This window comes from Ranitomeya variabilis, chromosome 3 (genome assembly GCF_051348905.1).
Source record: "Ranitomeya variabilis isolate aRanVar5 chromosome 3, aRanVar5.hap1, whole genome shotgun sequence".
In the NCBI taxonomy this organism is placed as follows: Eukaryota; Metazoa; Chordata; class Amphibia; order Anura; family Dendrobatidae; genus Ranitomeya; species Ranitomeya variabilis.
Window position 1 is genome coordinate 96,067,472 of NC_135234.1, and position 15,291 is coordinate 96,082,762.

Genomic DNA, 15,291 nt, shown 5'->3' on the forward strand with positions numbered 1-15,291 from the left:
TCTCCATTGTGTACTCGGATGTCATCCGAGTTCACTCCAATGTTTTCCATGAACCCATAGACTTGAATGGGTGAGTGCCCTTCGATTGCAAAGTGAAATCACAGCATGCTGAGATTTTTTCACTGACAGATTTTGTTAATGAAAAAAATCGGTCATCAGCACTGCCTCATTGCACAACATTGGTCCGAGTGTAGGGATGGGCGAACCCGAACAGTGAAGTTCAGGGTCCATACTGAACACCTAATGTTTGGGCATGGACCCTGAACACAGACTTCTCCAAGTCGTCCATGTTACTGTTCAGGTTCAGCATCCAAAACATTGAGCGTTTTCTGCGCTGTCATCTACATGACAGCGCGATAAACACCGGCGGCTCTGATCAGTGGTAAGGTCAATACCGCTGGTCAGAGAGCTGTTGTTCCAACGCTGTTGAATGACAGCATGAGCCAGCTGCTGTGACAGGTGGTAAAAAGGTTACCACTTGTCACAGACGTCGGCTGATGAGAGAGTACTACTGTCAGCAAGGGCAGGTGCCACTGATTGGAGTGTTCATCAGCTGTGCTATAAATAAATAAATTTAAAAAATTATGTGGGGGTCTCTTCTATTTTTGATAACATCACTTAAGGTACCGCTGTGTGAGAATTAGATTTTTTTTAATTATTTTTTGCACACTATGGTTGGGAAGTGGGGGGGAAACATTTTGCCAAAGCTTTTTTTTTTTTTTTTTTTTTACATATACTTTACAGCAGCCATAGTCATAGTCTTAGGCAGCCATAGTTTGTAGGTAACTGACTGATTATAGGCATTTTGTAGACATGTTCAATGACCTTTCCACCGGTCATTGTACAAGGAGGGGGGGAGAGGTGACATAACACAGGGTCCAACATTCACAATAGCTTATCTACTGCATACATATAATTGTAACACTGCTGGAATGATAATGTCTACTGATAAGTGACTTCTACAAAACACAAAGTATGAAATTAATATTAGGCTTAGTGGCTGGGTTAAAAAATGCAAGATATTTTTAATGCAGATAGTGATACCAAAACAAAAAATCCCCTCAATTTTTTAAAAAATGTTGTTTTTTGAGTGGATATGGAATGGGCTCAGGTCATATATGGTGTGTAGAAGTTGCTATATATAGCTTGAGTCTACCTCTAAACAAGCAAATGGAGCTAGCCACAATATATTATATTTTAAAGCCATTGTCAGTCATGGCAACACAATTGCAGGGTGCTGGTGGATTGCCATGGCAGATTGGGGTCTACTAAATGCAGAGGGAAGGCTTCATTGGAGATCATTATTTTCACTATATGCTGCAATAATATGGTGTTGCATTATATAATACAAGTGAAAAAAGTTTCAAGTCCCCTAGAGGTACTAAAAAAATAAGTAAAAAGTCAGTTTCAAAAAGTAAAAAAAAAAAAAAAAGTAAAAATACTTATTTTAAATTATCCCCCTTTTCCCAAAACCAAAATAACGAAATGTAAGAAATATGAAAAAATAAACATATTTGGCATTACCTTGTACTTAAAAGTCAGATTTATCAAGTTATCACATTATCTAACTCATACGATAAATGCTGTAAAGAAAAGAAATACCAGAATTGCCATTTTTAGTTCACCACAGCTCCTCCCAAAAATTAAAATAAAAGCCATTAAAACATCACATGTACCAGTAAAAATGACAACTCACCAAGAAAAAATTAACTTCTCATCGACCGAAATTATATATATATAAAATAAATCACTTTCTGATAATATTTACCGTTTATAGGTAATGGGTCACCAGCAGGCCCGGATTTAGGGGTGGGCCCAAGGGGCCCGGGCCCTTGGCCACCCACCAAGCGCGGGCCTCCCACCAATATAGGGATAAATATCTCAAAACATGTAAAATACACATCTCTTTGCTGTGAACCATTTCTAATGATAAGGAACATTTAACAAAAGAGAAACTATTGAAAGTGTAGGGACCTGGCTACGGTCCTACATCTCAGTGGCTGGCGCAGAGCGGCAGAGTCATGGCACCTGACCTGCGTCAACATCCTCTGACCTGGCTAGCCTAGTCAGACTTCCTTAGTACCCTCCCTGTACCTAATGCTTAGCTTATGGCATGCGGCAGCCTTCTCTGATCCCAACAGAAGCTTCTAGGTGCTACCTATTCAGCTATATGATCGCTCCCTCGGATTAGATCAGATGAGAGTTTGTTCAGCTACCTTCGAGGAAGGAGGCGGAGCCACGATGTCGGCGCGAGAAGAGGTTTCTCCACCGCGGAGCACGGCAGGACTTCAGTGACTGAAGATCCAAAGGTGAAGTGGGTCAGTCTTCACAGTGTCGCGGTGGGTATGATCTGTGTCTGTCCGTGTGTGTGTCTGTGTGTGTGTCTGTGTATCTTTCTTGCAGCTCCTGTCCTACACAGTACCATACTGTATATACAGGTCTACACTATATCCTGCATTACAGTGTGTCTGTGTATACTGTATGTATATAGTGTGGACCTGTTTACAGTATAGTGCTGTGTATACACTTTATACAGCCCCTCAGCCTCTATTCTATATACAGCCAGCACAGCAACAGCCTCTGATATATACAGCCCGGCAGCAGCCCCTCATATATACAGCCCAACAGCAGCTTCTAATATATACAGCCCAGCAGAAGCCCCTCATATATGTTCAGCCCAGCAGATGCCTCTCATACATATACAGCCCAGCAGAAGCCCCTCATATATATACAGCCCAGCAGAAGCCTCTTATACATATACAGCCCAGCAGAAACCCCTCATATATATACAGCCCAGCAGAAACCCCTCATACATATACAGCCCAGCAGAAGCCTCTCATATATATACAGCCCAGCAGAAGCCTCTCATACATATAGAGCCCAGCAGAAGCCTCTCATACATATACAGCAGCACAGCACCAGCCTCTGATATATACAGGTAAACAGCCTCTGATATATACAGCCCAGCAGAAGCCCCTCATACATATACTGCCCAGCAGACGCCCCTCATATATATTTATACAGCTCAGCAGAAGCCTCTCATACATATACAGCCCAGCAGAAGCCTTTCATACATATACAGCCCAGCAGAAGCCCCTCATATATATACAGCCCAGCAGAAGCCTTTCATACATATTCAGCCCAGCAGAAGCCTTTCATACATATTCAGCCCAGCAGAAGCCTCTCATACATATACAGCCCAGCAGCAGCCTCTCATATATATACAGCCCAGCAGAAGCCCCTCATACATATTCAGCCCAGCAGAAGCCTCTCATACATATACAGCCCAGCAGAAGCCCCTCATATATATACAGCCCAGCAGAAGCCCCTCATACATATTCAGCCCAGCAGAAGCCTGTCATACATATTCAGCCCAGCAGCAGCCTCTCATACATATACAGCCCAGCAGAAACCCCTCATATATATACAGCCCAGCAGAAGCCCCTCATACATATTCAGCCCAGCAGAAGCCTGTCATACATATTCAGCCCAGCAGCAGCCTCTCATACATATACAGCCCAGCAGAAACCCCTCATATATATACAGCCCAGCAGAAGCCTCTCATACATATACAGCACAGCAGAAGCCCCTCATATATATATATAGCACAGCAGAAGCCCCTCATATACACTCACCGGCCACTTTATTAGGTACACCTGTCCAACTTCTTGTTAACACTTAATTTCTAATCAGCCAATCACATGGCGGCAACTCAGTGCATTTAGGCATGTAGACATGGTCAAGACAATCTCCTGCAGTTCAAACCGAGCATCAGTATGGGGAAGAAAGGTGATTTGAGTGCCTTTGAACGTGGCATGGTTGTTGGTGCCAGAAGGGCTGGTCTGAGTATTTCAGAAACTGCTGATCTACTGGGATTTTCACGCACAACCATCTCTAGGGTTTACAGAGAATGGTCCGAAAAAGAAAAAAAATCCAGTGAGCGGCAGTTCTGTGGGCGGAAATGCCTTGTTGATGCCAGAGGTCAGAGGAGAATGGGCAGACTGGTTCGAGCTGATAGAAAGGCAACAGTGACTCAAATCGCCACCCGTTACAACCAAGGTAGGCCTAAGAGCATCTCTGAACGCACAGTGCATCGAACTTTGAGGCAGATGGGCTACAGCAGCAGAAGACCACACCGGGTACCACTCCTTTCAGCTAAGAACAGGAAACTGAGGCTACAATTTGTACAAGCTCATCGAAATTGGACAGTAGAAGATTGGAAAAACGTTGCTTGGTCTGATGAGTCTCGATTTCTGCTGCGATATTCGGATGGTAGGGTCAGAATTTGGCGTAAACAACATGAAAGCATGGATCCATCCTGCCTTGTATGGAGCATCTTTGGGATGTGCAGCCGACAAATCTGCGGCAACTGTGTGATGCCATCATGTCAATATGGACCAAAATCTCTGAGGAATGCTTCCAGCACCTTGTTGAATCTATGCCACGAAGAATTTAGGCAGTTCTGAAGGCAAAAGGGGGTCCAACCCGTTACTAGCATGGTGTACCTAATAAAGTGGCCGGTGAGTGTATATACAAACCAGCAGAAGCCCCTCATTAGTGTTGAGCGATACCTTCCGATATGCAAAGGTATCAGTATCGGATTGGATCGGCCGATATCCAAAAAATATCGGATATCGCCGATACCGATACCCGATACCAATGCATATCAATGGGACACAAAATATCGGTATGGTTCCCAGGGTCTGGAGGAGAGGAGACTCTCCTTCAGGCCCTGGGATCCATATTCATGTAAAAAATAAATAATAAAAATAAAAAATATTAATATACTCACCCCTCCGACGGCCCCGGTTCTCACCGGTCCAAGCGTCTGCCTCCGTTCCTAAGAATGCAGAGTGAAGGACCTTCGATGACGTCGCGGCTTGTGATTGGTCGCGTGACCGCTCATGTGACCGCTCACGCGACCAGTCACAAGCCGCGACGTCATCGAAGGTCCTTCACTCCCTGCATTCTTAGGAACGGAGGCACTGCTAAGAGCCAGGGTCCGCCGGAGGGGTGAGTATATCAATATTTTTTATTTTTATTATTTATTTTTTACATGAATATGGATCCCAGGGCCTGAAGGAGAGTCTCCTCTCCTCCAGACCCTGGGAACCATACGCACCGCACACTTCCGATTCCGATTTCTGATATCGCAAAAATATCGGAACTCGGTATCGGAATTCAGATACAGCAAATATCGGCCGATACCCGATATTTGCAGTATCGGAATGCTCAACACTACCCCTCATATATATACAGCCCAGCAGAAGCCCCTCATATATATACAGCCCAGCAGAAGCCTCTGACATATACAGCCCAGCAGAAGCCTCTCATACATATACAGCCCAGCAGAAGCCCCTCATATATACATAGCCCAGCAGAAGCCTCTGACATATAGAGCCCAGCAGCAGTCTTTGATATAGACAGCCCAAATTTCTACAATATACATACATACATATGTACATATTTTAATCTTTAACGCCCTTTCAGGACTTCAAGGGTTGACAAGGTCAGATATACTGCGTGAATTGGACTTTAGTGACATCATTAGTGATTTTGCAGCACACAAATCAAGGAAAGTGCCCGGATTGTAAAAAATGAATGATTTTACTTAAATTATTCTGCGTAAATGATTTTTCTAAATAAACTTGCGTTCGTTACATTATGTGTTTTTGCATTACATATTGCAGCACCTTGATAAATGGGCCTCCCTCCAAAATGGGCCCTGGGCCACCCACCTCTTAAATCCGGCCCTGGTCACCAGGTTTTTGCCACCAAAACTGAGAGTGGCACAATGTAGAGACAGAGACCCCAACTGTAGCGATGTCTCACTAAGGTAGTTTTCACAGTTTGCATTTCTCAGTTTTGTAGGTGGGTTTGGACGCAAGCGCCGACGGAAGCCACGAATGTGGAGAAAAGCGCAATGTGAAAGCACAATTACTGGGCTGCATCTTGTAGTTATTTTTTTTAAGATCATTGTTTTATCAGCAGGAGATTATCATTAGAGGACTAGTAAACCTGCTGCCATGTAGTCCTCCATATACATGAGCTCTGTATAACCCCGCCCCCACCACTGATTGGCATCTTTCTGCCTATGCACAGTGTACATGGAAAGAAGCCAATCAATATGTGGACGGGGTTATACTAAACTCAGCATTCAGAGAACTGGTATATCTGCAGAAGAGAAAACAGTGATTGTATCAAAATGATAGCAAGCAGCCCAGTAAGTGATTCATCACTGGAATCAGAGTCTCTGCCCCTACATTACGCTGCTCTCAGAAAATGGGAAATAAAAAATCTGATGAAAATTTCCTTTAAGATTTCATTTTTCACTTCAATTATTGTACTAAAATTAGTGTTTCTGTGACTGTGGCTGCAGGCAATGCACAACAATTGCTGCATGGAGTGTTGTGTGATTTGCATGTGACTGTAATGCAAATTTTAGGATATAAATAATGATATAGAATCTTGAATGAGGATAAGCTTTAGCCGCTTCCTATTTTATTATTAATGCCGCACATAGTAATGGGAAATTACGATTACTTATAGCATATCTGCATCTGACAGGTCATGCTGTGACAATAATCACATGACACGACTCGCCCTTAGCCTCATAGTCCTGATCCATGAGGCGCAGAAGCAATTATTGCCATATGCTGTGCTCCACCATTCTCATCTCGCTCCTGCTCAGGATCCATTATAAACTGCAGTAATGTATGTACAAGTGGTAGTTTGTGCAAGAATGGTAATGAATGGAAGTGTGGCGGTAATAGTCTTGTGTAAGGGAGACCGGTAGTCCAAACAGTGACTGACGAATAGATTAAGCAAGCGTGACAGGAATTGATAGTGTGTGTAAATAGTGAGTGTGACATGGGTTGTGGTACAGCATTTGATCTAATATTTTTATTTTTTCCATCTAAAAGTTATTGTGTCTTATTAAAGGGAACTTGTCAGTTGATTCACACTGCGCGAACAGCAGCAGCACCAAGAATCACAGTCCGGCTCCTGCAGTACAAACAACAATGTTTGTTTAAGGCTATGTGCACACGTTGCGGATTAGCCTTAAGGTACCTTCACATTAAGCGACGCTGCAGCGATAGCGACAACGATGCCGATCGCTGCAGTGTCGCTGTTTGATCGCTGGAGAGCTGTCACACAGACCGCTCTCCAGCGACAAACGATGCCGAGGTCCCTGGGTAACCAGGGTAAACATCGGGTTACTAAGCGCAGAGCCGCGCTTAGTAACCCGATGTTTACCCTGGTTACCAGCGTAAAATGTAAAAAAAAAAACCAGTACATACTTACATTCGCGTCCCCCGGCGTCCGCTTCCTGCACTGACTGAGCGCCGGCCCTAACAGCAGAGCGGTGACATCACCGCTGTGCTGTGCTTTCACTTTCACTTTACGGCGCTCAGTCAGTGTGGGAAGCGGATGCTGGGGGACGCGAAGGTGAGTATGTACTGTTTGTTTTTTTTACATTTTACACTGGTAACCAGGGTAAACATCGGGTTACTAAGCGCGGCCCTGCGCTTAGTAACCCAATGTTTACCCTGGTTACCAGGGTAAAACATCGCTGGTATTGTTGCTTTTGGTGTCAAACAAGGAAGGGCGGGTGGGGGAGCCGCCTCACCGGCGGTACTGACACCTCTGACAGGAATCTCAGGCTTATATCATCTTCTGATTCCCACTTAAACACCTTCTGCCAATCAAATGCCTGTTGTCCAAAACTGACCGATCAGCTGATTGGCTAAATAAGAATCCAGAAAGTGAGTACCATTAACCCTCCTTGCCGAAGGGGTAGACGGACCATACCAACACATTAACCTGAGGTAAATCATAGGGGGAGAAAAAGGAGCAACAAAGTTAAATCTACTAAACACTACTCACCAACTAATGCTCAAAAAAAGGGGAGAGAATGACTGGTGTATAGGGTGCCGCAATCCCATGCTTCCCCCATGCTAATTGCTTGAAAGGGAGGCTTATACATTCACTCTGCACTAAACACACATATACACAGATTTAGGGGGAAAAAAGTTCATGGGAGGGCTCTATTCTCAAGAGTGGAAATATTTTTAATTTTAGGGTATGTGCACATTTAAGCCTTTTTGCTAATTTTTTTTATAGAAATTAAGCAGAAACTCAACGTTTTTGATTAGTGTTGAGGTTTAAAGGTGGATTTGGAGTTTTTGCTCCGTTTCTGCTCCAAAAACACCACAAATAAACTCTGTATACATGGTTGAGAGCACGGCCGAGACTCAAGGGGGCTAGTCACGGAGGTATGTCCCTGTCCGCTTCTCTCTGCCCACTCAGCTAGACTGACAGGTCTATGTTTTTCTCTGAAACGCCATATAATTTAAATCATGAATCAGGCGACAGGATCCCATAAAATGAATTTGGCACATCTTATGCTAGTGGACCCTCGATCAAGGTTTGATGAATTAGGGAATCAAAGTCAATTACAAACTCTCCAATATTGAATGACTTAAAGGGTTGTCCTTTTTATTTTTATAAGAAATGTGTTGGGGACATGGTTACAGGTTTTCCTTCAACACTTCTTAGTGTTGACTGCAAAGCTCTTCTGTTCTCACAATGGCTGCTGGTAAAGGAACTTGCGATCAGACCTGTCCATCATTCTCCTCCACTTCAAAATAACTACACATGGGAAGGTCACGATGGACACATCTGGTCATATGTTTCTCCATCATTGGCCATTTTTAGATCAGGAGAGTTGAGAAGTCAATGAGGAAGGAGGAACTAAAACAGGCAGAACTTCACAAAGAAGAAAGGCTGAACCATTAACACTTCAATATTAGTAAGTGCCACATAACCATGTTTCAAACACTTTTGTTAAAAAAAGGTAAAATGGTGAACCCATTTAACCTTATTTGCATAAAACTAGAAACCCCCTCTAAATTAGCAGGTTTACTTGTGTCTTAGGTTATGTTACAGCTTAGAAGTGTCCCTTCCAGATTGTTTGATGCACATATTGTCATACTTGCTGGTTACTATCCCTGTATGATCCTAGGAGTTAGTTATGGATGACAGTATGGCTTTTATAAAACAATATAATACAAGCTTGTTATGATTACGAAACATGAAATCTATTGTAGAGATGATAATGCTAATACGCTACAATCAGAAGGCACAACATATGAACACCAAGCTGCTTTGTATGTTGCAAGCTCTCAGGCACTGGATCATTTTGTGGTTTACTTGGCTATTTTCAAGCAAAAAAACACAAGACTATGATCATGAGGGATTGCATTGTTATCTGTCAAGTTGTCAGATAGTGCAAAGCATTGACATTTCCAACAAACACCAACCATTAGTATACAACACAAAGTCAAGCCGTAACTACAGAGAATTCACCCAAATGCTTCTGGTTTCCACTTTAATGGACCAGTATAATAATGAATACATGCCAATACATTTACCAACATACAACAAATGGCTGTAAAAAAAACACCTAAACACTCCCAAGGATGGAAAACGCTAACCACACCACAGGCATTAAGGGTAGTAGGTGTAGGAACTATTCTGTTGCCTACAGCTGACGCTTATAGGTTTCACAACCCAGCTCACATGACAACAGTACAGCACGCCCATGCTGCCTATGGATGGACATTTGTAGACAATGCTACTTACTGTACTTGAGCCGGAACTTGACTGGCTGAGTTTATCAAAACGAAATTTGAGGTTGGATCTTGGGGAATTTCTACTCTTTACATCTGTGAGAAGGAAACAGGATCAGACGTGCACTTGATTTAACAACTTCATTCACCTTTAGGGTACAGTCAGGGAGCCATATAAATCGGACTGAGGTCAGATCCCAGTGCACAGGCTGAATGGCGGGTCTCCTGACCCGAGCGTGACAGCTGCATAGAAATACATATCACGCTTGGGTAGTAAGAGCCAACGGCCAGTCTGTGCACTTTGTTCCGATCTCGCTCAGATTTCGACAGCCTTCTGCCTGCACCCTTAGGTTAAGTTCTCATGATGAGTTTTGGGTGAGGTTTTGAGCCTGCATATTTTCGCTGTGCAATAAACGCAGAGTCTTATTCCAGCAAAGTGGATTGGATTTATAGAAATTTTATACCCACTGTGCTATTTTTTTACATTATGTAAAAGAACCTACGGTGCGTGTTTGAGATCTCCATCATGTAAATTTTTTTTGCGGGTACGCTGAGTTTTATGCACAGATTTTCCCCATAGAATTGCATTAAATGCAGGTAAAAAAACACCTGCATGTCTTTCATGCGTTTCCACTGCAAAAATGCACTTAAAAACTAGAGATGAGCGAATCACTTTGCACAAGCCCAGTCCACGGTCTAGGTCAGTGCTCTCTGGCTATGGAAAGGAGCTGCGTGAATTTGCTCACCTTCCGGGTACCTTGATGCGGCATTTGATTCACAGGTGCCTGTATGGCACACAGTTGACGACGGGGCCTTACACGGGCAGCACGGTGGCGCAGTGGTTAGCACAGCAGCCTTGCAGCGCTGGAGTCCTGGGTTCAAACCCCACCAAGGACAACATCTGCAAAGAGTTTGTATGTTCTCTCTGTGTTTGCGTGGGTTTCCTCCGGTTTCCTCCCACATTCCAAAGACATACTGATAGGGAATTTAGATTATGAGCCCCATCGGGGACAGTGATGATAATGTGTGCAAAATGTAAAGCGCTGCAGAATATGTTAGCGCTATATAAAGATTATTATTATAAGACAAGCCAAGGGTCCCAGAAGGTGGGATTGGGGTTGTGCAAAGCGATCCGTTCATCTCTACTAAAAACATATGTTTACCACAAATGATTGTTTCAATAAAGTTTTGTTAAAGCCAAATACCAGGAAGTATCAAAAACAAAGCGGCTATACTTAAAAAATAATAAAAGAGACTAAATCCACATTGTCAAAAACGCAATAAAACAAATTGACCTATTTGGTGCCGAAATTCTGTGGAAAATCTGCAACATCAAAGCTCATCAAATACTCATCATGGAAAAGTAGCTTTAGACTATATGTGGGCAGGGAGAGTGCAATTAATTTACTAGCTAGATATGTGTGTTAAATGCTCTTCACACCATGAAGATGTAAAATCTTTGTGGTCGATCAATGGATGCAATTATTATTTAATGTTGGCATATTGATTGTAATAAAGGTCCTTTAATCTTCTCTGAAAATGTGAAAACCAGTGTGTTATGTCCTAATCCTCTGCTGACATGCCAGAAGTTTTGATCGGTGACTACTCCGGTTCTGAGGACTTGCATTTTGCTAAAACTATAGGGAAGGAGCACTCGGTTGAATGCTGCGCTCCTTCAGCTGTGCTTATCTCTGCATGGCAAACTGTCAGAACGGTGGGGTTAATGGTGTATAGGCTCAAAGACTTTGTATAGATCTGTACATCTTTCTACTCATGTCTCAGAGGATCATCCAAGCAGAACCAAACACAGATAAATGGCATAGTGCTCATCTGAGCGTTTCTGCTACTTAATTTCCGTATTCAGGAGCAATTTCTCAGCTAGGACTTCCACCATTTAAAACTTCTGACTTGTCACTTACACATGTTACAATATCTTTTTCAGAAATTAGATACATTATAATACTTGCAAGTATTGTCATTATAAATAGCCTAGGTATATAACCGGCATTAATGTCACACCTAAAAGAGTAACTCAACTTTATTTTTTTTGCTTTATTTTTTTTTTATAATTTGGTCCAGCATGGAAATTTATGAAATTCTGCAAATCACTTAATTAAAGTATTTGTCTCTAAGGGATTGTCTGGCCTTAGACTACAAGTCTGCAGTCACTCTGTGTGAATGCTCACATCGCGCGCTCTGTGCACTGTGACAATTCTCTGGGGCAGGGAGCCGGTGTTCATATGACTGCAAGTAAGCAATTTGCATACTTCTGGCTATATTCAACTAGACTGTGTCTTGCCTTGCTCAATACACTTGCATTGAGCGGGGCCATGCCCATCTAGTAGGCACATACTTGTAGTCATGCTCCTGGTACCGGCACCGGAAAATCCTCACATTTCACAGAGCGCGTGATGTGAAGATTCACAAGTCTGCAGTCAAAGAGAGTGACTGCAGGTTTGTAGCCAATGCCAGGAGAGCGCATTTACTTCTCGTTAAAAACGCATATACCTTGCTTCCAAACCTCTGCTTTTCCATAGTCTGTTTACCTGCCTTTAGCTACATTTATATCAGACATACTCATTTAGAGTACTGATGCTGGCAGTGATGGGTCAGCACCTGTTTTCTCCTATGCATGTTCTGCTTATCAGAACAATGTCCTGCCGCAGGCTTGACAGACCTTCACTGCCCCCTGCATAGTACACTACAATGGGAGCATTGGCTTTACTTCCACAAGCACCCAGTTCTCATTACCTTCCCTGGTGACACATACAGGAACTTCTGAAAGCAAACCCAATACTTCCATTAGAGTATACAAGGGGCAGTGAGGGTGCTGACACATATTACAGTTATTATCGTACTGGAGTGGGAGGAGATAGTGCTGTGGGTTAGATAAACCCCATGGAAATGTGACAGGAACACTGGCTAAGCTTGTTAAAGACCCCCATACACATTAGATTAGTGTCAGCCAAAGCCACCAAAATCAACGATTCAGTTAACAGTCTAATGTGTATGGCAGCACTACAAAATGTAATATTGGGGAAAATATAGATCCAGCATGTTCAATTTCAGACTGTCAATCGTATTGTCTCCGATGACAAACTACAGATAGACATGAAAATCACAGGAGTGGTCAGTCAAATCCCCTAATAATGTGTTTTGCAAAGTTTTATAACTTTCCATGCTGGACAAAATTCTAAAACAAAATAGAAAAAAATTAAAGTTTAGGTACGCTTTAAGGTTATCCATGTACGTCAGATAGAGCAGCTTTTGACTAAGTACTTGTATAACGGATAGCTTTCCCTCCTATGCACTTGCACGCTTGTCTCGGCTGAGTATACATGTGCTCCCAGCAAGGAGTAGGGAGAAGGTTCTTATCTTCAAGGACAATTAAAAGAATAGCCATGTTGAAATTCAACATGCCTGATCCTTCTTTCCTTTAAATGGAACCTGTCACCCCCAAAATCAAAGGTGAGCTAAGCCCATCAGCATCAGGGGCTTATCTACAGCATCCTAGAATGCTGTAGACAAGCCCCCGATGTATCCTAAAAGATGAGAAAAAGAAGTTAGATTATACTCACCCAGGGGCGGTCCCGATCCCGGTCTGGTCCGATGCGTGTCGCGGTCCGGTCCGATGGGTGTCGCGGTCCGGTCCGGCGCCTCCTATCTTCATCAGATGATGCCCTCTTCTTGTCTTCACACTGCGGCTCTGGCGCAGATGTACTTTGCCTGCCCTGTTGAGGGAAGAGCAAAGTACTGCAGTCCGCAGGCGCTGGGCCTCTCTGACCTTTCCCGGCACCTGCGCACTGCAGTACTTTGCTCTGTCCTCAACAGGGCAGAGAAAGTACGTCTGCGCCGGAGCCACAGTGTGAAGACAAGAAGAGGACGTCATCGTAAGAAGGTGGGAGGCCCTGGACTGGACCGCGACTCCCATCGTATCGGGACCGAGCCTGGGTGTTTATAATCTAACCTTTTTTTCTCATCTTTTAGGATACATCGGGGGCTTATCTACAGCATTCCAGAATGCTGTAGATAAGCCCCTAATGCTGGTGGGCTTAGCTCACCTTCGATTTTTGGGGTGACAGGTTCTCTTTAACATCATTTATCAGGGGAGAGTTGGCAGGACGATCCCAACACCATGGGCTCAGCTGACTTTCCTCTAGTGTGTATAAGGTTCATGAAAAACCTTTAACGGGGTTGTCCACTACTAGGATAATCCCTTATTGATCTAAATGTTTTGCACCGATAAAATAAATAAGCTTATATTCACTTCCCGTGCCGGTGCTGTTCCAGCAGTGTCGGCACTCATGTTCCCAGGGCTCTCATGCAGTTGTTATGACATGTGAGCCCTGCAGGCAGTAAGTGCTGGAATCATTGTCTTTGCCTACGGACAAATCGAACATCAAGAGGAAGTGAGAGAGCAGCTGCAGCCGTGACTTCCTCTTAATATTTGATTTGGCTGACGGCAGGGACAGTGATACCAGCACTGATTTGGCACCAGGCTCACGTGCCATAAGAACTGCACAAGAGCCCCAGGAATGCGAGTGTCGACACTGCTGGAACGGCGTCGGCACAGGAGGTGAGTATAAGTTTTTTTTTATTTTATCGGGGCCAAGAGAGGGGTATGAGTAAGGAGGGATTGTCCAAGTAGCGGACACTTTCTTTAACTAAACCTCATGCAGTCTATATTGGTAAAACCAAACTAAGTTCCCACAATGAGTTTTTGGTGAGTTTTCGACACTGTGTATGTTAGCTGTGCAAAAAAATGCAGCATCTTACAGTTCTAGCTAAATGGATGGCCCACTGTGCATGGATTTTCCCCATAGAATTGCACATTTTTAAAACATTTCCACTACAAGAATGCACTAAAAATGTATGTACTCCATATGTGATTATATCGAATAAAATATTTGCAGAAAGTACCAAAAACAGAGAAGCTTTATTTAATAGATAACACACCAAATAAGAGATAAAAACCACAACTCAAAAAACACTATAAAAACGGATGTAAAAAAATGCACAAAAAATGAATGCAATGAAAAAATACGAGTAACCCAATTTGCATAATAGGTGCAGAAATTGCAAAATCAAAAATTCACCAAATACTCATAGTGGAACTATAGCCTACTGAAAAGTATTTTTTCAGCGCTATATTATTTCCCTGAATGTTAGGTCATGCTTCAGCTGGGGTGATAAGGAGATGCCGGCCTCCTGTATATTCAGACCGATAGGCATATAGTTTAATAAGGGAAGCACCTGTAGGGCTCCTGCTCATGATTACAGGGGTAGTGGATGTATGGTTCTCGTGGCTAGGCGATGGACTGTAGACAAACACTTCCTGTTTGTAGGGTGATGCGCTCAGAGGTTGGCTGCCCTGTGGAGAATGTTTGTAAAAATAGATTTAGATCTTTTTTTTAAATGGTTAATTCATTCAAGGTAGAAATATAAGATGGATCTTGTTTACCAGTATAAGGCAATACATACACATATCCCATCAGACTATAATTTTGTGCTGGTATTTGTATCTTTAAAGGGACCTGATATGGCATTAATCTGCTAGTTAATAGCATTCCAAAGCTGTACAGCCGCTATACTGAAAGCCCAGCTACACAGAGGAAATGGATCTTATCCCTCCCAGCAACCTCCAGCTTTAAGTCATAAA

At 43.1% G+C, this 15,291-nt stretch overlaps 1 protein-coding gene across 4 annotated transcripts in view; it reads right to left on the reverse strand.

Moving 5' to 3' along the window:
* RAP1GAP2 (RAP1 GTPase activating protein 2) overlaps positions 1-15,291 on the reverse strand; it is a 1,028,482-nt gene that overhangs the window by 10,771 nt on the left and 1,002,420 nt on the right. For 3 of the 4 annotated variants that reach the window (XM_077294402.1, XM_077294401.1, XM_077294400.1), the window contains 2 exons: positions 14,886-15,003; positions 9,646-9,728 (listed from right to left, as the gene is read on the reverse strand). The exons of the other annotated variant lie outside the window; for it this stretch is intronic. In XM_077294402.1, coding sequence (XP_077150517.1) covers positions 9,646-9,728; positions 14,886-15,003 — 201 coding nt within the window. The remainder of the gene's footprint in view (positions 1-9,645; positions 9,729-14,885; positions 15,004-15,291) is intronic. 4 annotated transcript variants of the gene reach the window in all.